We start from the raw sequence: 27,826 nt of genomic DNA, 5'->3' as shown, positions 1-27,826 counted from the left end.
CCACGGCTGGGAAAGGCTTTAGCCCTGGGCCTCTCTGCCCATAAATTAGAATCCTCTGGGATCCCGAAGAAAACGTAGGCCATGTGGGCCTCCCTCGTTTTTTTGCTGAAAAAGCTACAGTGGGGTTTAAAGGAACTAATTAGAATCTCAGAAGCCCTTTTAAAAGCCTCCCTCCCCACTTTAACTTTCTTATTGCAGAATAACATACACAGAATACGCTCATCTGGAGCTTATAGCTTGATGATTGCCTTACGTATGCATACACCCCTGTAATCACCACCTACATCAAGCCAGAGAACCTTCCAGAGAAGCTTCCTTCATGTTCCTGCCTTGCCAATCCCACACCCTCAGCAGAAGCACCACGGGCTTTTATTACCATCGATTAGCTTTGCCTGTTCCTGAACTTTATATAAATGGAATCATGCCATCGGGGCTCTTTTGTGTCTGGTTTCTTGAGCTTAACGCATTGCCTGTGATACTCATCTATGTTGTACGTCGAACAGCAGCTGGTCCTTTCTTTGACTGCGGAGGAGTATTCCACTGCATCAGCGTGTCGCCATCTAGTTCTCCGTTGTCCTGTTTGGGGTTTGTTTCCACGTTCGGGCTCTGTATGGTGAATGAAGCCTCCAGCGGACGCGAGCCCTCGTTCCGCTTGGATTAGAAGGAAGCCACAGGTTTCTCTTCGTCAGATTCCGCTCCGCAACGCACGCGTCCATTGGCACGCTCTCCAGCCGCCTGGAAGAGTTCCGGGCGCTCCACGTGCTCCCCAGCTACCGTCCATCTCTAATGTGAGCCTCTGTTGTGGGGTGCGGGGGTGCCTTGCACCGTGAATCAGCTTCGAGCTTGACTTTCAGAGCAAGACAGCAAGCAGCTCCAGGTGGCTACAGAGAGCACCCTAAAGGCAAAGACTCCCTTTCTGCAGTGAGCGCATGCCTCATGCTGGGTCATAATAAGGCGTCTGCCCGCAGGAGGCACCCAGGGTAGCAGGAAGCCAATGTGGAAGCACACACCTAGGTGATGTGGTGAGAGGTGCCAAGAGGAGTAACCCAGAAGTTCAGGGGCACAGAGGCCTCCGTGCCTCTCCTTAGAGCTGTGAGCCCAGGCTTGAAGCAAAGCAGGTATACGGTAACACGGCCAAGGGCCCGATTTGGGAGTGCGTTCACACGCACCCCCGCACTCCGCCAGCAGGTGTAGAGCTGGTGATGCTCAAAGAAGGCACTAGGTGACAGGGTGCTATGATGCTGGGAAGGGGGGGCGTGGAGGGAGAAAGCCAGGTGAGAGCTGTGATCAGGCCAGGCAGAGCTGGCAGGATCCCAAGCCCCTCGAGGGTCCCCTGGCTCAGGGCCCTCCCCTTCCACTTCTGCAGCTCTGGGAACCAGAGCTCAGGTCTTCCAAGGCAGCCAGGCTGCCTCGCTCTTGTGCCAGGCTGGAGAGAAGGGGGATGGGGGGGGGGGGGGTGCTGACGGAGACAGAGGTGGAGAGCGAGCCTCGGAGCAGGGGGCACAGCCCCACACTCCTCTCTGCGTGGTAGTCCCCTGCAGACCCATTTAAAAGAAGACTTTTTCCCCAGATGCTTCTTGGGGTCCACCTACCAGAAATGCCAACCTGGGAGGTGGCATCAGACGACCCCCCTGAGGCCCAGCAGTGGGCTTGCATCACCTCTGCCCCCCATGACCACCCGCTCAGAGGACAACCTTCACTCCACGTGAGAAGTGCACCTGGGGAGGGCAAGGTGAGGCCCAGTGAAGTGGGGACAGGCCTCACAGGTTCTGCCGGTTTCACCTCTGAACAAGTTTTCAAACCCAGCTCCTCCTCCCCATCTCTTTGCTGTCCCAGGATTCAGCCTCACATCCCTCTGGTTCCCAGATCTGCTCGCTCCTCAAAGACCCACAGAGAAGTTGCAGGTGACTTCTCACCATATTCCAGCATCGTCTCTTCCCACACCTGTTTTCATGCCTCATCAGCATGAAGCCTCTTGAGTCCATAAACAATTTTTTAATGTTTATTTATTTTTGAGAGAGAGACAGAGCGAGAGCAGGGGAGGGGCAGAGAGAGGGGGACACACAGAATACAAAGCAGACTCCAGGCTCAGAGCTGTCAGCACAGAGCTTGACGAGGGGCTCGAACTCACAGATCTCGAGATCATGACCCCTGAGCCGAAGTCGGACGCTTAACCAACTGAGCCACCCAGGCGCCCTTTGAATCCCTATTTTTGCCAAAGCTGGACCTTCTGCCTGAAATGCCTCCCACCCCCACCCCCATTTGAGACGCCTCTGTCCTTCAAGTGCCACCTCTGGGTACCTCTCCCAACCTACCCACACTGAGCCCCCTACCATGACGTCCCTGAGAGGAGCACGGAGCATCTTTGTTCTGGATGTGAAGGCACAGGGTAACCTTGTGGTCTGGAGCAAACCTGAGAGGCAAGCGAGGCAGAAAGTGCAATTTAAAACAGAAACTGGCTTAAATTAAGAAGGTGACAAGCGATTTAGGAGATGGCTCGCTCGTCAGTTGAGGAAAGAACTTGTAAGAACTCTTGGTGGAAAATTCAAGGAGCCCTCATCCCCACACAACGTAGGAACACATGGCCAGGCGCACCACGGTGAGATGTAAAGGTGAGGAAAAAAGGACACATCACTCCTTGCTCCATTCCCAGCAGAGGGGGGCAGGGGGTCTTGGAAACGCAGAAAAGAGGGGAGAAGGGGGTCAAGGTGGTGGGAAGCAGGGCAGCAAGCTAAGGACTGAGAAGGGCAGGGAGAAATCCCCTGAGGCTGGGGTGCCTGAGAAACTTGAATATGATGTTAACCCCCTTCACATTTTCGCTTCTCTGTTAGGTTCACTGAGTGAACCTGGTTTTATGGCACCATCCTGTTTGGGTAATGCCTTCTGGTGGGGGTGCTCCCGGCGGGAGCACAGAGCACCCCACGGCCGGAGCACCCCACGGCCAAAGCACGGAGCACCACACGCTGGAGCACAGACCCAGAAAGGGAATTAGCAGAGCAAGAGAAGCCGTGGGCAGCGGCACAGCTCTGCCATTTAGAGATGATGGGAGCAGGTGGACGCTGGGTCTTGGAACCTTGCAGGTCCCATGTGGAAGGGACGTCGAGCCCTCTCAGTCCTAGTGCTGCCTTCAGTGTGTGCACGGCCCACTGTGGACTCGGGGGCCAGGCTGCCTGCGTCCAAACCCAGCTCTGCTGCTCACTGACGTGTTGCTTCCTCTGTGTGCCAGTTTGTGTCTGTGAAGGGGGCACACGGTAGAGTGAGGTCTCAGAGATGGGTTAGCTGTCGGTGGTGGATGAAATAACCCAGGTGTGGTGTGGAGCAGCCCCTGGCCCATAGTGAGCTCAGTAGAAGTGTTAATATTCAAGTTGCCTATTTACAACTGTAAATAGGGGCTGGCAGAAAATACGCATTCAGTGTTTTCAACGTAGAACAAACGGATGAGCTAAGGTCTTTGTCTCAGCCTCCGAACACTGAGCACAGTATGTCGGGGAAAGTATAATTCACTCTGCAATGCCGCCCAGAGCCTGCTGTCCCCACTCCACCCACAGGTGCAGGGCCCTGGAAGGAATGGTCCCTCTTGCCCTACATTCCCAGGACACACCTGGGGTTCAGGATAGCACCTGAAGCCAGGGGTTCCGATGCCAGGAGCCCCAGGCAGGGAGACTGGCCACAGAGGGGCAGCTGAGGGGCTGGGTGGCAGCCTGGATGGGACTCTAAGGGGAGGGCAGCCAGGTGCCCTCAGGACACTGGGCTCTTGCCGTGCATTGTGCTTTTTAGACTTCCAAAATTTTCACTGTAGTTTTTCCATGTAGACATTTTTAGGCTTTTGGCACTTTGCTGGGGAGCGTTCAGGTGTTGCATGACAATGAGTGCACAGAGTAGCTAGCAAACTTTCAGTCAATAGGAAGCTCTCGTGTCCACAAGAAGGGAAGGATCTAGGAGAGCAAGAAGGACGATCTGGGCAGGAGACAGAGACCCCTGGGAGGAAGTAGGACAACCAAGGCCAGACAGGGGGGACACAGCACTCCCTCACTGCAGAGGGACTGGCACTGATCCTACTGTTCCCCACCGAGGCACATCACAGCCCAGAACCAGTCTCTCTCCACGAAAGTGACAGGGAAGGACATCGCCAGGCCAAGAAGAGACTCAACCACCGCCACAGCCCAAAATGACAAGTGCTGTTTATTACAGTTCCATGAATGGGCCCAGCCACAGGCTCAGCCCATCCCAGGGAGGAGCAGAGATGAGCAGTCACAGACCCCTTCCCCATCCCCCGAGTCTTGTCCAATCACACACTCCGGGCAGAAAGTCTCAGTATGGAACACAGAGCACGGGTTCCCTTTGCTTGGCGGAGCATCTCAGAGTCACAGATGGCCCCCCTCTTGGAGCGTCCAACAGAGCAGCGGGACGTTGTCAAACAGGCGAGCGTGGGAGTTCCCAGGAGGACTGGGCTGGAGGCTCTGGTCCTAGCAAAGGTGTGAGAGGAGGTCTGTCCAAGGTGTCCGAGAGCAGGCCTTGGCCCCAGGCTTCTGCAGGGCCAATGGCCTCAGGTAAAGCTGTGCCAAAGCCATCAAAGCTTCGTAAGCCATTCAGGAGACAGTGCGTCGAGGTTGGCAACACAGAAATTCATATCAGGCCTTATGTAACCTTGGCTGAACCTACCGACCTCCAGCAGAATTTCAGCAAAGACGAAAAACAAAAAGGAAACAAATCAGAGGGACTCTGGCCGCAGCATCCCTCCCCACGAGAAAGATAAAGGCATAGAGTTTTTAGCCAAGTCTCCCAATATCATTTGTGTTTAGAGAAAAGGCTGGTCCACACAGCCAGCACAGAGAGAAGAGGCAAAGGCAAGTAGAGTTCACATGACTACTTTATATTAAAGTTTATTACATTTGGAAAATCTACTGTACAGGGAAAAACCCATTGGATTAAGTAGAGTTTTGCCAAAAGCAAAAGACTATCTCTCTTTGGAATATTCCTGATTCCAGCCCAGGGGGCAGGGCCACAGGAGCTAATCAGAGGTGAACCTGGTCGTACGTGGAGCAGCTCCATGCCAGGTGTGCCCAGGCCCCTCTCATCACCTTCTGGAAGAAAATGTGCCCCAGAGACAGCACCAAAGGAAGGGCTCGGTCTTCAGGAGATTCTCTGGGGCCACTACCACCTCGCTCACCCCACAGTCCTCTCTTCTCGGTCCCCAGCTTGAGGTGCCGGGATTCCGTCCTCACACAGCTCAACATCGCGGCAGCCTGGGCCACGGCAGTGGCCCCGAGTCCGTGGACACAAGCGTGACCGCTCCAGACGTGACTGCCCACGGCTGCCAGGATCAGCCAGCCCCCCAATGGGGCCACCCGACAGACATTCCATACCCTGTTGCACACGTGAGTGACAAACTCAGAGACAACACACAGACTAGGCCTACACGTTGGCTTCCAGATTTGGTTCTCCTAGTTAAAAAACAAAACAACAACAACAAAAACAGTCTTCTTAACCCTTATGCTGTCTCCTCGCCGTAGATTAGGGAAGCAAGATGGGGGTAACCAAATCAACTTACTTAACTTACCTCGGGAGTAACCAAGTCTACTGGGCTATGAACAAAGAAACTAGAGGAAACATGTGCAAAAACAAGTTGGTATCTAAATGAGACCTCCCCGCAAAACGTCGCTCTGATGGAGCTCCGAACTCCTCTCCCTGCCACTCAAGGGTGGAAATGTGCCCCCAGACCACTGGTCTCCACCAGCAAGTGCGACAGATGGGCCAGCCCTCGGCCAAGCGGGCCATCCAGGTCCAAAGCAGCAGGGTCCCCTTTGTCTCCAGAATCGGGTCCGGGGAGGGGCTGCTCCAGGTTGGAGAAACTGAGTCAGAATGATGAGATGCCAGGTGCTGGCGGTGGCAGAAAAGTCACGTGCGAGAAAGCCCTTGCGCCCAAGTCTCCAGGCAGAAGTCAGAGAAGCAGAGGAGAGCCCCCAGCGTGCCCCGGAAGTCCGTGGGCAGGGAGCCGGGGAGGTGGCATGGTGGCAGGGCCTGCAGTTCTTCGTGGAAGAGGCAAGTGGGGGCCTAGCGAGTGGCAGGGGCAGGAAGAGCCCCGTCCCTGTCAGGCGTAGAACTCCTCCTGTTTGCTGGGCTTCTGGTAGGCCCCGCCATTGGCTTGTTTCGGCTCCTCCAAGGAGTAGCTGCCCTCGTCCTTCTTCTTCATCCGGTACAGCATGAAACCCACCAGGCACACGGCGAAGATGAGCCCCACGAGGCCTCCAGCGATGACCCCTGTTGGGGGGTGGGCAGGGAGGCCGGCTCAGCTCAGTTAGGCAGTAGTTCCCTCACACCGGGCAGCCCCCGAGGTGGCCGCGCTCAGCCCCACTCCAGCGCCCCGACCCCCAAGCAGCGGTATGCACCCCCTTACCACCCACCTGAAAGGAACTCACCTCCCAGCACTTCCTTCCGGTCCAGGAGGCCCTGGGAGGCCCCCGTGGCCCCACGGTCCACTGGGGGCTGATTCCGCTGGTCGGGCTCCACAGCGGCCACGGCTGTGTTCTCCCCAGATATGTCAAAGGTGAAGTCCTACGGGAAGGCAGGGACAGTTGCAGGCTGCGGAGGGCCACCACCAGCAGCAGCATCCAGTTTTATTTGTAAACCCAGAAGCAGCTCAGGAGTCCCTGGTCACCGCTGCCACCAGCTCAGACACACCCAACCCAGCCCTCGGGGACCCCAAAGCGGGACACCTCTCACCACATCACACCAGACCCTGGCTGGACTGTGGCAGATATCACAGCAAGTGAGACAAAGCACTTGTATTTATATGAAAATAAATAGGCTCATTGTAATGTAAAGTGTAAAATGACCATGACTCTAAGATCTAAAGAAAGACCTGGTAGGGCTTCTCCCCTGCCCCACAGCAGGGGCCCTGCTTAAGTTTGGGAAGCCCTGTTTTAGGGGATCTTGAAGGACTCCTTTGCTCAGGTCTCATATTTAGTCTGTCCTGCTCTGGGCTCGGCCCTGGAGGGGGAAGGTGGGACCACGTGAGCCTGTCTTCCTGGCGGGGAACAGGACACGCTTAAGGGGCACAGGGTGTTGAGTGTGCCAGATGACCAAGCCAGCGGTACTAACGTCCCAGGAAACACAGAGGACACCAGTGAGCACTCACCTGCTCCCCAGAGCCTTCTCCTGCTGGGAGCTGAGTGGAGACCCCATCCTCAGCAGCCTTCTCAGTGGCAGAAGGACCACGGTCCTCCACGCTGGGCGCGTGAGAGTCGAGCTGGCTGGGTCCTGCAGGAGCTGAGGTCTCATGGTGGTCAGGCTGCATGTCCCTGTGGGGATGGGAGGTGACAGGCCCCTGGGCCGTGGTGGCTCTTGCTGTTGATGCCTGGTGAGTGGTCGGCGGTGACGTGGTCTCGCCGGGTGGGTGGGTGGTCTCCTTCTCCCTGGCCGTGAAGCCAGGCTCCACCTCTGCCGGGAGCACTGCCTCTCTGTCCTCAGGCCTCTCTCCAGCCGGCAGGATGGACGTGGAGGTGGCGGTGTTATCTGTGCCACTGGGCTCTGGGGCCGTGGGCACGGCCGTCAGGAGCTCCGTGCCCTTCCAGGTGGATGAGGGCTGCTGTGACAAGGTGAGATCTTGCAGAGCACCTGCAGGCCCAGAGGCAGAGCTTGTTGGAGTGGGGGACGCCCAGACCTCAGGCCCAGCCAGGCTCACGCAGTGAGGAAGGCCTGGACAAGGGCCCACGGCTCTGACTCCCAGGCCAGCCTAGCGAACCCTGTTGTGAGAAGTGGTTTCCCCAGGGCAGAACGAGCTGAGGCTAAACTCAGCTTTGGAAAATGGACAAGGACAGCTGCTCTTTTCTGCTGCACGTGCCTGCGGACAGCCTGGTCCCTGGAACCATGAGACATCAAGGCCGTCTGGGAAGGAACTTTTCCTGTGGCTAATGAAGCTCGCTCCCTGGGTGGGGGCACTCTCAGGGCCTGAATGCCTTGTCCCCGGTGCACACTCCTCTCTGGCCCCCTCCCTGTTCCACCTGCCCTCTCCCCAGAAAGGCTCAGCCTCCCCCCGCCACCCAAGAACAGAGGCCTGCATCCTACCTTCCAGCTCCCAGGCCCCTACCTCGGCCACTTTCCCCACGGATGGCCTCAGCCCTCTTCCAAAATCTCGGTCAAGAACACCTCCTCTGGGAGGCCTCCATGGCCACCTCTAGCTCAAGGACTTCACTCCCCCAGGGAAAGGGGAAATAGGGGGAGATAAGGGACATTTATGGAAGATCTACATGCCACCAGGCTTTATGTTACCTTACAGCTCCCAACAATCGTACGAAGTCAAGACATATTCCCATTTTACAGATGAGGAAATAGAGGCTCGGAGAAGTCCACCTTTCCAAAGGTTGCCCAGGGAGTAGAGAGAAGATGAGCCCAAGTCTGTCTGCAGCAGGCAGTCCCCAGGGCTTCCTGGAACCCCAACATTCACTCCCGCAACCCATACATGCCTTTTCCTTGCAGCGTGGACCCCATTCTCTTCCCTAACATCACCCTTCAGACCCTGCCGGGGGGCTGCCTGACCGCCACCCCCAGCTCATGGCCCGCTGCCATCTTGGGATGGGGCCCCCATGTCAGCTCACCTGCACCTGAGCCAGAGAAGTTGTCAGAGTCATCCCCAGAGCCATCCTGATCTTCAGGGGGCACATTTGTGGCCACTATTTGCTGGAAAAGGATCAGAAAAGGGTATGAGTGGAGGCCTGGCCAAGGCCCTACTACTCTGGGGTCCCTGTCCTAGACAGCTGAGTGAGCTCCCCCACCATACACATATAGAACAGGAAGGAAACCCTTGTGTGTGGCTCTGGAACCCACAGCTCAGGGCCACCCTCTGGTCCCCCCCACACCCCTGAACGCTATGATGACACAGCCCTGTGCTAGGTACTAGGGGTGCAGAAACACCTGAGGGGGGCAGGGCTCTTGTCCCAAGAGGCTCAGTCTGGTAAGGGAGCCCCAGACCTCTCAGAAAAGCAGACAGAAGACGCCATTACTCGGAACACAGGCTGTGGCCACAATGGGACCCTGTCAGCTCACCCTACACTGAAAACCAGGTCTTGGGGCCATTGGCCAGGGAGCCTCAGGGGCCAAGACAGGTTTAAGAGCCTCAGGAACAATCCCCCAACACCCTGACTCCAGAGAGACATTCCAAAGCATGCTGAGCACCAGGGTATGGACACTGAGGGCCTCACGGGGGGGTGAGGGCAGGGACGGGCACGGGTAAGTCGTCTGTGCTGAGGCAGGGCTGGCCACGCAGGACACATGCTTCTTCCCACACCTGGTCTGTTTTCTCATCCACAGGAAGGACAGGACGCAGACCCACTTGGGGAAGGAAGGACAGGGTGCCCATTAGGCTGGCGACAGATGAGACTGATCTAAAGGAGGCCCTGCACTCAGGAGGTGGCGACAAACGAGCCACGAGCCTGGAATGGACCCCGTGTACAAACAGCTGTCCCAGGAATGCTGTCTGCCTGGTCCGGCTGAGAGGCTGCAGGTGCCAGAGTGCAAACACCTCCCCAATTCCTGAGACAGGAGCTGCACCAGCAGACCCAGAGAGCGGGGCTGGGAGGAGGCAGGGCGCACCACACACGGCCGAGCAGGCCTGCACGGAAAGCTGGAGGAGGGCGGCGTGGGGGTACGGAGAGCTCCCAAATACTAGTTCCAGAACAGCGGTTGGAGAAGAGAAGACCCAACAAGCCAGGTGGCAGGAAGGGTAGCGATGAGTGTCCGTTCAGCAACACGACCTTGACCCAAATGAGTTCGTGATACACCCATCTCGAGGGCCCCAGTGTCAGGGGCCAGAACAAAGAATGAACAAAGAGGCAAAGCAGCACAGTTCAGAGTACCCAGCGTGGCCCTGAGGACATCACAAAACCTCTTATGGCCTCAGTCTCTCCATCTGTAAAATGGAGACAGTAGTAATATCTACGATTCAGGATGGCTGCGAAAATTCAAGGAGGTTATACACATAAAGAACCTAAGGGAGACTGGCGTGCAGTAAACTCCCCACCAACAAGGGCCACTGCTCTAACCCGGGGAGCCAGCGCGGCTCAGCGCGGGAAAGAGGATTCTGGCGCCTGCCTAGGGATGGAGGCGGCAGAGAGGCAGAGATGGGTGGAAGAGAGGCAGGAGGGAGCCAGCTCACAGGAGGCTCTGTGCAGACTTGTCAGAGGCAGGTTCCGCCCAAGGCTGGGCTCCGGGGAGTGGGCCTCCGCAGCGGGAGAGGCATCGCCACATCCTGGCCACAGGCCACGGAGTTTCACCCTTGAAGGAAGCAGAGCAAGGAGAGCTGGACAGGACCTTTGGCCTCCCGAGGCTGCCTGGGGCAGAGCTGGCCCAGGTGGAGCCTCCGCTTCCAGGAGCTCAGGTCAGGAGGGAAGCTTCAGACATGTGTAGAAACCACCAGGCTAGAAATACCACTGAGCTTCCTCTGAAAGTACAAAACCCAAACCCTACCTCTTCCTCACCCCCCGAAGAAAAAGGTTTTGGCCCGAGAAGGGCCTGTCTGAGCTGTCACGGCCCATCTAAATGAACTGGCACGGTCCCTGCCCTCTGCCTGCACCGCAGGCCACATCCTGTCTACACTGTCCCCAGGTGGTGCTTCCTACACCTGTCCTGTCTCCACCGAGCTTCGAAGCCTCCCCTAAACCTTCCGTAGCAAAGAATACTGCCCACCAGGCAGGCAGAGTGGGTCCCCTCACCCCCACATGCTCCCATCCCAGGCTCACAGTGGACTGCTTCCAACAGCCTGGCGGGGCAAGGGGAGGCCCAAGCATTCAGGGGACCCCCACCCACCCATACTTACTAACACCCCACTTCCCTCTTGCCCACTGCCTCTGCCTTCCCTCAGCTTTCCTGAGGAGGCCCTAGGAGACCAACAGCGACCTTTCCCAATGCACTGATTCCATCCCTTAGAGATGCTGCTCAACATGGCACGGAGTCAGGGCCCGGCCAGACCAGCCTCAGCTGCACACTGTCATGAGAGCCAAATCTGCCAGCAGAAACCAGAGTCTCCTGTTTCACAGATGAGGGGATGCAGGCCTACAGAGGACTCCATGCACTGGGACCATGTCACCCTTGGAGGCAAAAGCCAGGGAGGCCCGGCCTCTCACCTACAGGGAGAAGCCTCAACAGGTTAGCAGTTTCCCAAGAGCTGGGCCTCTTTCACCACTTGATAAGACTTTGGATCTGCCCGGTCCCTAAAAACAATTTGTTCCCTCAACTCTACTCAGCTTATCCCTCGGCGATCTTGTTTACACAACAAGCTCTTAAGCAAACGCTTTCTCTACTGAAACCAGCTCCTTGGCCTCGGGGGCAGCCCCTCCCTCTGAGGGCTGGGTCTCCATCAGGGGAAGGGCTGCAGTGACCTCCCAATCCCCTCCAGCTTGAACCTGTGCTGGCCTCAGCTCCCTGGGGAGGAAATCAGCAGAAACTGCTGAGTTTGAACTTGGATCACTAGGTGCCAGCTGACTCCAGCATTCTGGGTGAGACTTCCAGTTTCACTTAGGCCACTGTGCTAAGAGCCTGTGGCCAGCTGCCCCCAAGGCCTCATTCAGGGCTCTCCTCAGCACTGCCTGACCTGGGTCCTTCCCAGACCATGTGGCCACAGCTCGGAGCTGCTCGGGGACAGGTGGGCCCACCTTGGAACCTGCTTCAAGCTGCCTGAGAAGGTGAAGGCCAACCATCTCATACCTTTTTTCTTTCTTTTTTTTTTTTTTTTTTTAAAGTTTATTTATTTGTTTTGAGAGAGAGCGAACATGCTTGCACAGGGGAGGGGCAGAGAGAGAAGGAGAGAGAATCCCAAGCAGGCTCTGCAGTATCCGTGTGGAGCCTGATGCTGGGCTTGAACTCACAAACCGTGAGATCATGACCTGAGCCGAAACCCAGAGTCAGACACTTCAGCCACCCAGGCGCCCAGCTCATACCTTTAATGGGGCCCTTTAACCTCTGCAAATCCTAGGAAAATCCACTTTTCATATAACAAATCAAAACCCTGAGGGGCTTTGACCTGGGGTCAGGGCTCCAGCAGATCAGGAAAGAAGGTATGAAAAACTGAGGCATTCTCTGACACTGAAAACACTTTCCACCCCTTTCCACCTTTACCCTTCTATTTGAGGCAGACAGGCTTGAGATTAGCATCTCCCACAGATAAGGAACTGAAACAGACAAGGTGATGGACTTGCCCAAGGCCACGGAGCAGTGTGCCACGTGCTCTGCTCACCTACGTCCCTCTCCCTCTGGCCCATCTATTTTAAGATGCCTGTCTTTCCAACACAGCCACAAGCTCCAGGAGCCACGAGATGAGCGCATCACGGAGTAAAAATTCCTGACCACTACCCCAGCAGCCGAGGGGACCTCAATGCCAGCCCAGACTTCACAGGTTGACAGGGGAGGGCATGGACAAGCATCGGGTCAGAGCTGCCAGGGGCTGGGAATCTGCATCAGGCTGCCACCCGCCATTCCCAAGGACAGAGGGCTGGGAGAAGAGCTTCAAGAAGCTGTCAAGAAGACAGCCTCAAGCCTCACCCTGCACTGGCCATAAAGAGGGCCACTCTCCTTGGCAGCCTGCATCTGAGTAGCCTGCTTGCCCTGGCCAGCCGAAGGACCCAAGGGACCCAGGCAGCATCCCTCGAAGACACCTTGGGGACAAGAACTCCATAGCAGTGTCGCAAGTCAGGATGCCAAGTGGACCTCTCAGTGAGGTTCAAGTGAGGACGGTGGACCCAGCCACTTCTAACTCTGGATTGATGGAAGACGTTGTCTGTCTGCCTGCTCCCTGGACTCCCGCCACCCCGTCGACTGCAGCCCATGGGTCCCTTTGGACCTGTGGTTTCCAACCCACACCCTGAATCACTGACATGTGTCACCTGCTGCCTGACTTAAGTGATGGCTAAAGCACAAATCCTTTAGAAAGCGTTACTGAGTTCACAGGATCGCATTGCTCTCTCAACCAACACACTGCTAAAAGTACAGTATCGAGGGGCGCCTGGGTGGCTCAGTCGGCTAAGCGTCTGACTTGGGCTCAGGTCATGATCTCACGGTTTGTGGGTTCGAGCCCCGTGTCGGGCTCTCTGTGGACAGCCTGGAGCCTGCTTTGAATTCTGTGTCTTCCTCTCTCTCTGCCCCTCCCTCACTTGCACTCTGTCTCTCTGTCTCAAAAATAAATAACAAAACAAAAATAAAATAAAAAATAAGTCAAAGTATAGTATCGTGTAAGGAGGATTAAGAGAGTCACATTTTTTAAAGTAATTTTTACCCTTCCAGTTTCTTGGTCAGAACTGTGGATCTAAGGTAAATAAATGGGCAGAGCCCTCCCCCACCCCTCATATACCTAGAGTTCATAACTCTTGGGGTCTGAGGTCTCAGCTGCAGGACCCTAGCCTTTACCCCCCTGCCTGTACGTCAGGATGCCAAACTGACCGAAGGTGAAATCCAAAGCATCACCTTTGTCCAGACCATGGGCTCTTTTCTTCAGGGTCCCTAGGAATCAGCAGGAGACTATCAGAAGTCTTCTGAGCTCCATCCCTGAGGCTGATACAGTGGATCTGGGGCAAAGGCCCAGGACTCTGATGTTGAACAAGGTCCCGGGTCCTGTAGGTGGTATGCAGACTACTCTTGGAGAACAATAGTCTGGACAGGAAAATGTCTGACCCAGAGTTGCCCAGGGCCTGGGTGCTGGGGAAGGCAAATCCCTACAAAGGTCCCAAGACTCTCACTCAGGTGCAGTGTTCAAAGAAGAGGCACCAAATAGCAACAGAGCCCTGTAAACAAGCTCTAGGGGCAAACTGATCCAAGAAGGCTCTGGAACATTTCTCTGTACTTCTGATGCATTCACTCCCCACAAACAGTACATCCCAGTACCTGCCTCGTCTGTAAAAGAGCCTCACCATGGAGCTAAGGAAACCCTGAACTTCTAGAGGCATGACCCCTTTGGTTCCTAGGGGTACGAGAAACGGGAGACAAAGCTGAGCCTCTGTCCTGCCTGCCCAGAGTTGCAGGACCTCCTTGGTATCCCAGGCCCGAGGCACTGACCTGGCAGGAGCAAGCAGGATCTCCCAGGGGGGGCCCACCAGGGAGGGGAGCAGGGGCTGCAGAGCCACTGTGCAGTTTTCCAGGGGAACCTGCCTGAATGGGAGGCAGGGGTAGGGGTCACAGGGGCTAGAGAATGTTGTAGAACACACCACCCCACTCCTGCAGCTCACCCAACACCCTGGTGCCCTATGGCAGTTATAAACATAACTCTGCTTTCCTCATCTGGGGGATCATTTGTACCCCCTCCTATAGCCCTGGCTAACATGGCCTAAGCACAGTCCCGAGAGCCCAGGCAGGTCAAACCCAAAGCATCTTGGACCAAGGGTTCTCAAGGGGAGGAGCAGAGCCAGGGGTGGTAGGGGGAAAGAGCCTGACCAAGGTGGCTGCCCCAGGGCAGGTCTAGCTCTACTGCTCCCTTGCCCAGTACTGCTGACCCAGGCAGCTCTCGGCCTCTCTCTAGACAACAGAAGGGGCTTGGCGGGAGAACCCTAAACTCCCTTAGTGCTCTGACAGGCTAGGCTGGGACCTGGGAGCAGAGGCCCCAACTCCTTGTCAGCAGGGCCAGAGTGGTATAGGGGTGGCCATGTCAGGCTGGGTGGAAGGGGCAGGACCGTGGGCCCGGGCCCAGGAAGACACCGAGCTCCCCTCCTGCCCAGGATATCAGGATAGTAGCAGATAAATCACTTTCTCTCTGAAGGCTTCTCTCCTGACTTGGGAGCTGCCAGGGAGACATGCTTAGGCCACTGAGAGGCACAGATCTCCCCCAGTTTTGGCCTCAAGACCCTGAAATCCACCCTGCTTTAGGCACTCCCAGGAGGAAGGGGCCCCACCAGTGCTTCAGACAGGATCAGCATTTCCGGCCTGACAGGCACAGTGATTTATCAGCTCCGTGTCTCTCTACCAAAACCAAGTCAAGCCTAGACTTGCAGAGGGTGTGATGGGCATGGCCCAGGGCGGCAGGGGCCCAGGGAATGGCAGGTGGGAGACGGGGGCTTATTCTGCCTTCACCCTGAGCACCCATGAGGGCATGTAGGCCCCCAGCCCCCATCGGCACTTCCACTGTGGGGAGCACCTTTCAGGGGACCTCCCAGGGATGTGCCCTTCACCCCATACACACACACAACCCACTGGAGCTGTCCCCATCCTGCCACTCAGACACAGACCTCACCAGTTGGGGGATTCCTGGGCAGGGCTGGGGTACAGGGCAGCATCCATACTGGGCTTTACAGATGGGAAACCGGAGGTCAAGTTTGCAGAGCCCTTTGCCCTGCCCCATTCTGCCCATTTGGAGTACCTGGAGAGGCCAGACTTGTGTTGAGGTGGTGAGGGTCCTGGCAGCCAGTGCCAGCCCCAGTGCCCAAGCCAGGTCAGAACTGCCACCAGCACCCCCATACTCACCCCTCCACAGAGCTGGCACCGCCTCACGGCTCGCGTGCTGGGACTCGACTTAGCCGGGCCCAGCTGAGGGCTGGGTGTGGGGCCGCAGAGCCGGAAGACCCGTTCCTCTGCTTTTCCCCACCTCCAAGATCCTTGTACCGGGCATGGAGCAAGGTTGCCCAGCCCGGTCCTGCCAGCCTTTGTGGCCAGGGTTGCCCTGGGAGTCAGACAAGGGGTGGCCAGGGGAAAGTGACCAAACCCAATACCAGGAAAACCTGGTTATAGCCTGGGCTCTCTGTTCCCAACTTACTGGATGACATTGGATAAGAATCTCTGTCCAGTTCCCCATCGGTACAATAGGTGATAGTAAGGGGGCTCCTGGTTCCAAGTCTATGGTTGGGAAATCAAGGGGACTGCCCACCTGAGGGGTTGTGGCCCACAAACACAGTGCTCAGCAGGGGGAGGACCCACCATGACAAATAGGGAGAAGGGTACTTGATCACAGTGACTCGGTGTCACTGCCCTCAGCTTCCCAAGGGGGGTTATGGCCTAGGCAGGATGTTAGAGGTGTTCCAAAGAAAGGGGACTCTGGGATGGCAAATGGCACCCCACGAGGACAGAGGGAGCGGCTGAGGCCTCCAGAGCCTTGTACCTCCCAAGCCTTGGCTGTCCTAATGAGGCGGCAAAGACCAGAAGCTCAGTGTTGGATGCCCCAGCCGCCCTCACAGGGGCCCCTTGAACTGCTCTCTAGCTGATTAACCTCCAGATGCCACCGGGCTTGGGGGCCTGACACCTCTGGCGTGTGGGCTTCTAGAGATACCCTCCCCCAGCTCTGTCTAAATAAAGTCTCCTCAAGTTTCACAGGGCCAGAAACTAGTAGCTTTGGACACACCTGCAGCCAGCCGGGGCTCCAGCTGTGCACAAAGACAGGGATGGGGGCACTTCCTCACCCAAATTTATCCAATCAGTGTCCCTGCAGTTGCACAGTGTCCCCTTTAAAATGCCTCTGGTAAAACTATCGGGTGCTAGACGCTCACCCTAGAGTATAAATCAGCTGTATACAGGGGAGCAGCTAATTCCAGAACGGGGGCACCGGGGGTGGGTAGGAGCCCTGGAGGATGGGAAAGGACTGCAAGAGAGGCCGGGAGATGCCAAGGGCACATTTTTTAACTTGTGTCAGAATGTGGTCGCCAGCCAACCCCATACCTAAGAAAGACAGACTAAATTCCCTTTGTTCCCACTTTGAGCCACAGACATACATGGCTTCTCCTCCCACATACAGAAGAATAATGGGCCAGCCTGGGAACTTGCCTCTGGGATAAAGTTCAAGTCAGACTGATGAGGCACTGAGGTAGAAGCCCAGACAATGACACGGGAAGGGCAGAGTATCCTTGAAGGAGTCCCGTGGGGGTACCACGGCGGAATGGAGTTTTGGCCTTTGCAAGAGAAGGCAAAATTTTCTGTGAAGACCAGGTCTGAATCGGCTGGGCTCGCTCCCCAGGTTCCCAGTGGGATCCCACCTCAAAGGCAGCAAAGTAGACTAGGCCCCTTCACTGTCAGCCTAACATTCGCCAGGGGCCTCTTGATGGCTGAAAGGCCCAGAGAGCCTCAAACGCCCCACGCGGAGCTCCCGGGCACCAGCGGCATGTGCACACAGCAGACGGTGTGTCTGTGCATGCAGCTCGGGGGGCTCTCGGGAGCCCGGAGTCACCCAGCAGGTGGAGTAGCCACAACACCTTGCCCAGGGCTCCGGGACAGTCATGGGGTGGGAGTAGGCACCTAAGGATATAACCTGGGCTGGGGTTACTGGAAAAACAGAAATACCTGAATTAGGCCTTAGGGAAAAAACAGCTAATATGTATTGTGTGCTATGTGCCAGGCACTAATCTAAGCACTTTAGCCGAATTAATTAATCTTCACAATAACCTTAGATTCCAGTGCCGTATCCATCCTCCAGATAACGACACTGAGGCAAAGGGGACAGTTTGTCCCAGGGCATACAGCCAGTGAAGTGCTAGGGAGAGGGTCTGAGGCCAGGCAATCCAGCAGGCATGCGGTTAACAACCCTTCAGTGGGGGCCACGTGGCTCTCTTACCCTCAGGAAGAAAAGAGCCATCGTCTCCACGGGAGGTGGCACAGGGGAAAGTGCAGAAGGAAGAAGGACCACAGAAGTGAGGCCTTCCCCCCACATCCTGCAGCCTGGCCTCACCCAGCTCCCTCGCCGGGACAGCCTTCAGTTGGCCGTTCTGGGGACAAGCCGCTGTCCCCTACAGTCCCAGGGCCCCGCTCGGCTGGCCTGAGCCCCGGCCCAGGTGCCCTGGTGTCTGGCCTCCCCCCCACCGCCCGCCAGCCCAGCTCACACCTCCCCGGGGTCAGGAGCCAGCCCCTGGCAGAGGCTCAGGCAGAGGCGAGCAAAGTCTGGCCTGCCAGCGAAGGCTCACATTTCTGAGAAGGGGCAAAAGCCATGTTTTCAGGCCCTATTACATCAGCACACTGGGGTAAGACCAGCCAGCCATTCACATGAAGTAACTATACACCCAGGCCAGGTCAGACTGTACCCCTTCCTCCAGTCACAGCCACGGGGGCGGGGTGGGGGGGGATGCTCCCCAGGGGACTCTCTAAACAGAGTCAGGCCCAAAGCTCCCTCAGACTTGCTCCTCTGAGTCCAGGTAAGGAAGGGACTCTCAATCATGCCACGTACATTAGTTCCTGGGGTCTTTTCAAAAGCCCTCCGAGGAAACTGAGGCTTAGGGGCAAGTGAAGAAACATGCCCAAGGTACTCAGGGGGGATATGATGGAGTCTGGTAATGACTTGGACTGCCCAATCTCCATGTCCTGTGCTCCTCCCAGCCTCCACATGACACCTCTCCAGTCCCCGTGACACTTACCTAGGCTGACCAGCCAGCCGGTTCTGGATCCCAGCTGGCCTGCCCAGCCCCACAGCTTCAGGACCTCAGACTGGGCCCCAGTAACTACCCCAAAGGCAGGCAGACCCAAGCAATCAGCTCAGGCTGCTGCCCTCACAGTGGGAGGAAAAGTGGACCAAGACATCCCCCCTGCTGCCCCCCAGCCCCTAGAGAGTGGTCTTGAAGAATGACCCTGTTCCCAAACAGGTAGAGGGGAGAGGGGTGAGGCCACAGCCTCTCTGCTCCTCCCACAGTTCCAAGGGCGCAGGACACAGACTCAGGGCTGTCCCAGGACCTTACTACAACAACCAGGAGACCCCAGGGAAACTTTGCAAGGATGCCCCTCCCCCACCCCCACCCACCCTTTACTCCTGGAGACCCTGTGGGGGGTGGGCGGAGAGGCAGGGGCAGAGCCTGGGGCGGCTCCTTCCGCCCAAGTGCAGGTGTGCCCATTCTCCTAGTCTGGCCCACAACCCGTTGGCCCTGGCCAGCCAGGAGGTCTTGCTGCCCAGACCATGCCTGCACCGCGCCCTGGAGGAGATGTGGTCACCATAGATGGCGGTGCCACACCCCAGCATGTCTCTCTGGGAGAAGGGGGACTGACGTCAGCCTCTACAACAGTCTCAGAGGCTCCTGAAACACCCGCAGCCTGGGGCCCTGCGAGCCCAAACCTGATCACATACCCGTCGGGGACACTCCCCAGAGATGGGACTCCAAGGCCCCAGATAGTTTCCTGGGCACCAGGGATGCTGACAAGCTGCAGAGAGAAGAGCCAGTGCTGCCTCTGCACCCCTGCCGTAGGACTGGCACAATCAAGTCCCCAAATGGGCAGGCAAGGCCCTGGGCATCAGCGGCCACCGTGGCGCAGGTGGCATGGAAGCAGCAGTCCTCAAGTCCCCCAAGGCCTCCCAGTGCCCAGCATGTGCTAGGTCTGGAGTCGATGAGTGCACCTGGCCCTCCAGAAGTTCCCTCCTTATGCACCCAGGCCCCACCACTCCATCTCCTCGGTCTGCTGTAGGGGGCAGAGGGCCGGTGTGGCCACAGAAAGGCAACCTGAGTGGGAAAGACTAGGAATTCAACATCACTGTGGTGGGACAGTTCTCTTAACACCCGGGGAGATCAGTGTGGCCCAAGAATGGTCCCAGAGCAAAACTGGCAGCCTCTGCCACTCCCACTGCCCCCATCTGGGGACTACCTCCCCTAACACTTACCCTGGCCAGAACATGACCTGCCTTATGGCCTGAGCTCCTGATTAGAAACTGCTGTACTGTGGGACTCGAATGAACCTTTTCTCAGTGAATGACCGTTACTGTCACTGCCCCTCTGGCCTATCTGCATGGACCAACCCTCCTGTCTGGTCCCAGTAATGGCCACCTTCTCTTGCATGTGCTCCTGGACCAGGTGTGGACCGCTCCCCACCTGCACAAGGCAATGCACACGGCAGGCACCAGGCTCTGGGCTTTAAATCTGGTCAAGCCAAAGAGGGCTCATGACCCCGAAGGGTTGAAGCAGAATGCTTCCGGGAACAGAGACAGGCCCGGTCCTGATTCCCACCAGTCCTGTGACACAACCACAGGATACCACAAACACACCAAGTGCATGATTGTTACCTATGCTTCTCTGCTTCCTCCTCCCATTTCATAGGTGGGTTCACTGAGGCCAAGACAGGCCCTTGCACAAAGTCACTCAGCAGAAAAGAGGAGGGCCAAGGCTGGAAGGCAGGCATCAGAGCCTTAGTTAGTCCTGCTGGGTTCCCCTACCCTGTCTAGCACACAGTGGGCTCATGGTCAAGGCTGCTTGGGTGGATCTGTGGGCCTGGCACCATGACTCAGCCAACAAGTGAAGTGATAAATATGCCTGCCTGCCCCACTGCCCCAACCTGCCCAACACGGCTTCCGCTCCTGCTGATGAGCGGACCTGGGCAGGGGGCCAGGATCCCTGGGTGTGTGCAGAGAGCATCACCAGGCCTGACCTTGCCCAGCGTCCTCTGTCCACCTCTGGTTCCCACACTGAACTCTAAGGCCACCTCCTCCAAGCAGCCTGCCCTGACCCCCACCCCCACAGATGACTCCTCAGGCAGTGAGTGTCTCCTCGAGTCCCCAGAAGAATAATGGTGGAGGACCCTAAGCCCCGGCCAAGTCCCCTATTACCACCTTCATCCTCCCCAGGACAAGGTCTCAGAGCTGAAGAAGAGGAAGTAGGCCCCAGAGGGGACAGATGGGGGAACTGATGCACAGAGGGACAAAGACCTGCCCAACCCAGTCAGGGGCCAACCTGGGACCAGGAAGGACAAGTGTCCTAGCCATCCTTCTCCGTAGGAATAACCTCCATAGACTCCTAACACCAGGGATGGAGGAGCATCAGGGTTAAAGCTAAAAAGGGGAGAATCCACCAGAAAAGAAGAGAGGAAGACTGCTTCCCAGCTTCTGAAGAGGAAGTTGCAGACAGGTGGTGACCAGGTTTCCCAAGACACTCAGGCTGCAGCCTACCCAGCAGGAAAGCCCAATGAGGAAACAGAGTCGAGACCACCCAGGCCAAGCTCAGCTGTAGCTGCAACCCGGCCTGCAGGCCCACCAGCCGGCACACAGCCTCTTGTGGGGCCGCAGCCCTAGGTGGGTCACAAGAGCATTCCCAGCACTGGAGCAGCCTCTCCATAGAATCAGGCAGCCCTTGGAACCGTAAATGAATGCCAGGAGGACAGAGACCCTCAATAAGCTCCAGAGGCAGAAGGGGATGCATCTGAAAGCCTTCAAGTTCATGAGTCAACAGGAAACATCCCGGGGCAGACAACTGAGTCCAGGAGCAGGTCCAGCCAGTAGCCTTCCCCTTTCCGCACCCAATGGTCCCGAGCCCCAAAACTGCCCACTGCACCCCCCACCATGAGTTTGCCTCCACACACTCACGGCCTTCCAGACGTCCTGGCCTGCCAGACCTGCACAGTGTTGACAGGCAGCAGGAGGGAGCTTAGCCCACCTCCCCTCAGGCCACCCCTCACCTGCCCGCCACCGGCTCATTCTGGGCCCCACAGCACTGAGAACAGGGGAGCTAATTAAGCGCCCCGTCTAGGGCCTAGAAAGGTTATTCTTTTGGGGACTTCTAGTGCCTACTGCCCACCCAACGTAAGCTTCCTGAGGTCAGGCAGAAGCATCTCCATCACGCAGATAGAGCCGGCCATCCCGGGGGCCATGCGGGAGACTTCCCAGGTCTCCTGGATTCGAAGGTGCCGAGTTGAAGCGACCCAGGTGCAGGGTCTTGCCTCAGTGGCCTCAAATGTGCCTCCTTGTGTTGAGCGATGCATCCATGCCTGCCCTCCCTCGGCATCATCAGGGCACCCACAGCCCGCTCCGAGGGAGGTTCCAGAATGCATCCTCGCATGGAAAGCCCTGGGACAGCTGACAGGGAAATGACACCGTGCTGAATCTGTTCCAGGGCACAGGATCCTGGCGCCAAAAGCCCTCTTTCCACAGACTCCCTTAATCCCATTCCCTTTCCCTAGACACACTTAGGCAGTCCCTCAAGGGGGGATGGGCTTTCAACCCAAGACTCCAAAAATGGTTGTTGAAAAGAAGGAAGAAATCAGGAAACAGTGCGTTCTGTAAAACTACCAAGGTTCCAGGACTAGAAATCATTTAATGACTGATTCTTTACGGGGCTGCTTCTGCAGTGGGACCTAGTGTTGGAGGGGACCAGGTGGGAAACCCAGCACAGGAACCAGGAGTACTGGGTATCTGGGCATCTGGCTAATACCATGGTGCCCACCTCCCCAGCTTTAAAAAGGATCTACTAATTCTGAAAGTGTTTCCTCAGTGCCTAAGATGAAAGCCAGTGCAGACTGGCTGTTGCTCTGGGGACAAGCACGCAGGCACCATGCAAACATGGGATGTCCCATCAGGCCTCTTTGCACAAGCCAAGAACATATATATGGTCCCTGCACGGGTATCAGACCTGGGAGCACACCCCACCTTACCCCCATGGGCTCACTGTCTCCTGACCTAGGCTCCAGGGAGCAACTCTTGCCCGTCCCTAAACCACTGGGTGAACCCAACCCAAGCCAAGGATGTTGCCAATGCTCAGGGTTCACCTAAAGGCACCGTTCAGGCCAGCTCAGCCCAGCCCAATGCCCTCTCCATCCAAAGTATGCACACCCATGGCTCTCCAGGATGGAACAGCAAATACCCAAAGGGCCTCACAAGTTTCAGCGAGCCTCCTATGCTGGGCTTCACTGGGGAGACTTGACAGTCCATCAGTTCACTAATGCCATACACATACGCCCACGCATATGGACAGATCCTGTTTCTCGCACATCAGCCCCTTAGAGGGGCTTACGTCTATAGGCTTCATCCACAAGATGATGGCAATGACGTACATCGTAAAGGTTTGGCTTAAAGATGAGATAAGAAGGTAAGAAAAGCACTGAACACTCAATAATCAGCACCCAATTACAGGCGCCTCTAATTATATCGATAGCTAACTTTTCCTCTGGCGCTTTCATTTCCAAACACTTTCAAGCACTCATTATGAAATGAATATGCAAATGACAAAGGACAGGGAGAACAGGTATGATGTCCACTTTACAGAGGACATCAAGACTTGGAAGTGAAGTGACTCACCCAAGGTTACATGGTAAATTAGTGGCAGGGTTGAGACTTGGTCCTGGAGCTCTACTTAATCCAAAGCCGTTTCTGGCCTGCCAAACAGTACGCGTGCACTAAGAAAGATGCACTTCAACCCAGATAAAACATGGTGACACGATGGAGACAGGACCCAAGCTAAGAGTAAGGGCCCTTCCAATGGAGACTTATAAGTTAGCCTCACCAGGTCCAGGCTACCTGTGACCCGCGAGTCACTTACAACTCAAGCCAGGAAGAGAAACTCGGAACACAGGGTCACAGGTGCCTCCTCCCAGAGATCATCCACACCTGTTCACCGAGAGAGCCTGTAAGCATGCCCTTTGACAGCCTTCGTTATTCCAGGTACTATCAGGGATACTGCTGAGGTCCCAGCTGGGTCCATGGAGGCACCACTCCACATATCACAGATCATGAACATTACTCACAAGTGAAACTCTCACTCAGCACTGAAAACTCATGTCTTAGGAATCATTCTGACATATCTGATTAGTTTCTTTTTTTTTTTTTTTTAATTTTTTTTTAATGTTTATTTATTTTTGAGACAGAGAGAGACAGAGAGAGACAGAGCATGAACAGGGGAGGGTCAGAGAGAGAGGGAGACACAGAATCTGAAGCAGGCTCCAGGCTCTGAGCTCAGAGCCCGACGTGGGGCTCGAACTCACGGACCGTGAGATCATGACCTGAGCCAAAGTCAGATGCTTAACTGACTGAGCCACCCAGGTGCCCCCTGATTAGTTTCTTAGTACTGCTGGAGAACAGTGCAAATTAGAATTGAATAGAAAAGCTGCCTGCTACACTTAGGCCCACAGTTGTCACTTTTGGCTGTTGTCAGGGATGAGGGGAGAAATAGAGCAAACCAGAATTCAAAAGGTACCAACCCTGGGGGCACCCAGCAAGGGGCAAAATGCTCTTCAGAGCTCAAGAAACCCAGGACAGAAATGCCTAACCTAACACAGTGACAACCATGAAGAAGACCCTGGCATCTTGAGATTAAATTATGCTTAGTATTCTCTCTCTCTCTCTCTCTCTCTTTTTTTTTTTTTTTTTTTTGTTTTGTTTTGTTTTGAAAGAGAGAGAGAGAAAAAGTGCTGACAGCAGAGAGCCAATGTGGGGCTTGAACTCATGAGTAGAAGCCGGACACTTAACTGCCTGGCCACCCAGGCGCCCCAGTATTCTTTTGTTAATAAAGGAAGGAAAATAAATATTGTAGAGAGTCCTGCCCAAAGTTGAGGTCAATATGGATTCTTAGCTCACTAAAAAAAAAACCTGGATGCCAAGGATACCTCATTCCCAAGGGATTTCAGAATCCGAAACTGCAATAGGAAACATTCCTCTATAAAATACTACAAAATTCAAGCTTTTCACTAATTCTTTCCAGGCCTCCCTCCTTTCTCATCTCTCTCCCCACCAATCTTGGTTAATGAGGTTTTATTGGAACCCACCATGAGCCACAGGTAGAGACTTAAAGCAGCTCCACCCTCCCACCCTCCTGAAGCCAGGAGTGACATCACCTCTAGAAGGCTCTGAGCCCAGGAGGAGAGGAGGCACTTAGCGCCTCCCTCAACCCCCACCCACCCTACCAGGCCTTAGGAAAATGTCTCTACTGGCCCCCATAATTAGGGCAAAAAGGGATTTTATGCCTTTCAAGAAAGAGAAAAGGGAAGGAGAGCAAAACAGCAAATAACTATTCCAGAACAAGCAATTTTTCTGGCATGGAAGAAACAAAAGACCACAGGAAACACACACACACACACACACGCGCACACACACACACACACACACACACACACACACACACAGAAACCTTTTCAGACAAACCTGTTCTTGTCTCTTGGGAGTGGTTTTAAGCAAACTTCTGCCCTAATAGCCTTCTCTTGCCCATTCAAAATCAGGTGCCGACGATCACACCCTACCTCGCTGGTCCCCAGGGGGGTTCTGACCTGCTTCCCACTGGGACCAAAGTGAACCCTGGGAGAGGACCAGATCTCTGCAACCTGTAGACAACTCCTCCTATTTTAGGCAAACCCCATTGCCTAGTTTCTTTTAGTAAGGGGGGAGGGGGCGGGGACTTTATGCCACCTTATGCCCCCACTTTTAACCCAACATGGACACCCACTGTAAGAGGGAAAAGGCAGGTCTGGGAAAGAGAAAACAAACTAAACTTTATAAAAGGAAAAAAGAAAACCTAAGCTCCAAGCCAACGCCTGACCCCAAAGCTTAGTGCTTTCAGGCTCTGCTCAGCCACCTCTTCCAGGAAGTCCTCCTACCACCACACTCTAATAAGCCGTCCTCCTTCCCTCCTCTCCCCTTTGAGACTCAACTGCCTCCCAGCCCTCTGTAATGTGTCAAAGTTTCTAGGCAAGAAATAATGCCTCTTAATGCAGCATCTGCCCTTACCCAGTACACAGGAGACTCTGGGAAACACAGTCCACAGAGAATCTCACAACCCATCTGCCTCCCCCATATAACAGGCACTCTGGGATCCCAGCTTATAAGAATGCCAGCCTCAACCAAGGCAGGCAAAAGAACCAAACCCCGCACTCCTGATTTTAGCTGGAAATAGGTGAGGGAACCCCACCTCCGCAGTCTCTGCTGAGGCCCAGTCTTGGACCTGTAGAGAGTGGAGTATCCAGGTAACGCTAGGTGGACCACCGAATTAAGCCACACATCTCCACTCTCCTCTCCAGAGTATGAACTATGAGTCAAGGCACAATCTGAGTCCTACCAAGCTGCAACTCTAAAGAGAGAAGAAGCCAGATACCAACTTCTTGGATCTGAAAGCCAGGAGTGCACTGGAGACTCAGCTCAGAAAGCCTATCTGTCCCCATGGCTCCCCCAGATTTGGCACCCTTCGCCCCCCACCTCCATCCAACTCATCGGCAATGCAAGAAGTATCAGGGACCCTGTCCTTGTACTTCAAAATATAGTTCCAAACACAACAGTCGCCTGGAAAAGTGTGTGGGGGGAGGGGGGGCACTTCACAGATAAGCCTGGGAAACACCTCACCTGAGCCAGACCCTGTAAAATACCCCAAAGCTCTCAACAGCTGGTAGCTTCTATTATTGTAGAGGGACCCGTTTACAGAGGGTCGGCACTGCTGAGAGTTGTGCAGATGCCACATTACCCGTGGAGGACCCGGCACCCCTCCCCCTTCCTGCGATCCTTCCCTGCCCACGTGCCTCCCTCACCAAGAGCTGGGGAAGTAGAGCAGTCCAGATGTGGTAGCGAGAGACCGCCACTTCCGGAAGGGGAAGAGCCCCCCGCTCCGTCCACACCTCCCCTCTCCATCCCAGGGGATGGCCGCCCCAGCCCGCGGGGAGGGCCCCGGGACTCCAGCACCGGGTGTGGGGGCTGGGAGTGGACGTGGACACCCGGCGGCCAGCGCTGACACCTGGCGGCGGCCCAGGTCCCGGCCCACGGCGGGGCCGGCGCTGCGGGGCGGTTCCCAGGAAAGGGTTACAGGGGCCGAGAACAAAGCGCCCCCATTGGGGAAGGCGGGCTAGCGGACGGCGGCGGGGGCGGGAGATCACTTTCTGGGGGCCCTTGGGATGCTCTTTGTCGGCCAGGTCCCTCTTCAGAGGGGACCCACCCCTCGCCAAAGGTGGATGCTGGAGTCCTACCCAAAGGCCTCCTCCCCCAGCCAAGGGCTCCACATTTGTCCCTCTTTCCCCCCAGCTCCACTGGGCGGGCCAAGGGACCCGCCTTCCCTCCGCGCGGCTACAGCACAAAGCCAGGCCGGGGGAGGGGAAGAGCCATTCCGGGGTCCACTCGCGGGGAAGCCGCAGCCCTCCCTGGCCGTGCCCAGCACCGCCCGCACCCCTCAGCGGGCAACACAACTTCAGCAGCCCCAAAGTTGGGTTCCTGCGGGGCTCCGGTGTTCCGGGACCAACTTCGCGGAACCTCCCGCTGCCAGCTCTGCCCAGCTCCCTTAGGGCAGCCGATGGGAAGCCGAGGATCCCACCTCCGCGGCCACCACGACCCCCGCGCAGCCCTGGCCCGGGCTCCTCTGCCAACGCGCCGGCCCCGCTGCTCCCAAACTTGCCTGAGCCGAAGGGGCCGGGAGCCCGGGCTCGGCGGGTCTGCGGGTGGCCGCGGTCACCGCATCTTCCCGGGTCGCCGGCGGGGACCCCGGCTGCTGCGGTGCCAGGGGTAACTGGATGGGAACTCGCGACCCCGGGAGCCGCCGCAGGCTAGTGGGCACCAGCGCACGGGGATCCGATTCACATAATTGAGCGCGGGGCCCCCGCACAGGCTCCTCTCCGCGGGGCGCCCGAGCCCCCCTCCCGTAGCGGCGGAACCCGCGCGGCGCCCACCGACGGCGGAGGCAATTGGAGCGGGACCCCGGTTTCGCGGGCACGGTCCCCGGGCCCGCCGGGCTAGCGCGGGAAGGCAAGTCCCCGCTTCCCCTCCCCCTCCACGTGCCGCTGGAGGCATCGGCGAGTCTGCAAACACCGGCTTCCCGCCGCTCCCCGCCCGGCCCCGGGCCGCACTCACCGGGAGAGCTGGCTGCAGGCGCAGCGCCAGCGCGCAGAGCCAGAGCCAGAGCGCAGCGCGCCTCATGCTGCCCGGACCGGCGGCGGGAGCGCTGCGGGCTGCGGGGATCGCGGCGACGCCGCGCGGTACGGACTGCGCGGGGCTCCGCGCCGGCTCCGCCGGGTCGTTGCGCGCGGCACCCTTCGGGCAATGCCCCGCGCGCGGCTGTCCCTGGCGAGGGCTGCGGAATCCGCCGGCTGCAGTCCGCTCTCTACCTCTGGATTCCTCTCCGCCCGGCTCGGCTCCAGCCCTCACCTCTCCCGCCGAGCTCCGCCTTATAATAAACCCGCAGGCCCTTAGCCGTTGCAAAAACTAGCCCCCCACCCCCAGCTCGCCTAG

At 56.7% G+C, this 27,826-nt stretch overlaps 1 protein-coding gene across 1 annotated transcript; it reads right to left on the bottom strand.

The window, feature by feature from the left end:
• Window positions 1–4,166: 4,166 nt before the first annotated feature.
• SDC1 (syndecan 1) lies at window positions 4,167–27,826 on the bottom strand. Its single transcript, XM_042933606.1, has 5 exons — window positions 27,449–27,826; window positions 8,598–8,679; window positions 7,139–7,617; window positions 6,420–6,555; window positions 4,167–6,261 (listed from the first exon to the last, which is right to left on the bottom strand). The coding sequence occupies exons 1-5, from the start codon at window positions 27,512–27,514 to the stop codon at window positions 6,092–6,094; spliced, it is 933 nt and encodes a 310-aa protein (XP_042789540.1). The 5' UTR covers window positions 27,515–27,826; the 3' UTR covers window positions 4,167–6,091.

Source organism: Panthera leo, chromosome A3 (assembly GCF_018350215.1).
Source record: "Panthera leo isolate Ple1 chromosome A3, P.leo_Ple1_pat1.1, whole genome shotgun sequence".
Classification (NCBI taxonomy): domain Eukaryota; kingdom Metazoa; phylum Chordata; class Mammalia; order Carnivora; family Felidae; genus Panthera; species Panthera leo.
Note: the sequence above shows the minus strand (reverse complement) of the source record. Positions and strands in the feature narration are given on the sequence as shown.

Bases quoted from the DNA above. Each gene is read 5' to 3' on its own strand.
- SDC1 (XM_042933606.1), bottom strand. From the start codon at position 27,514: ATGAGGCGCGCTGCGCTCTGGCTCTGGCTCTGCGCGCTGGCGCTGCGC. The intron at 7,618-8,597 runs GTGAGCTGACAT...CTGGGCCTGCAG, and splicing joins CTTCTCTGGCTCAGGTGCAG to GTGCTCTGCAAGATCTCACC. The intron at 6,262-6,419 runs GTGAGTTCCTTT...ACCCCCCAACAG, and splicing joins CCGGAAGGAAGTGCTGGGAG to GGGTCATCGCTGGAGGCCTC.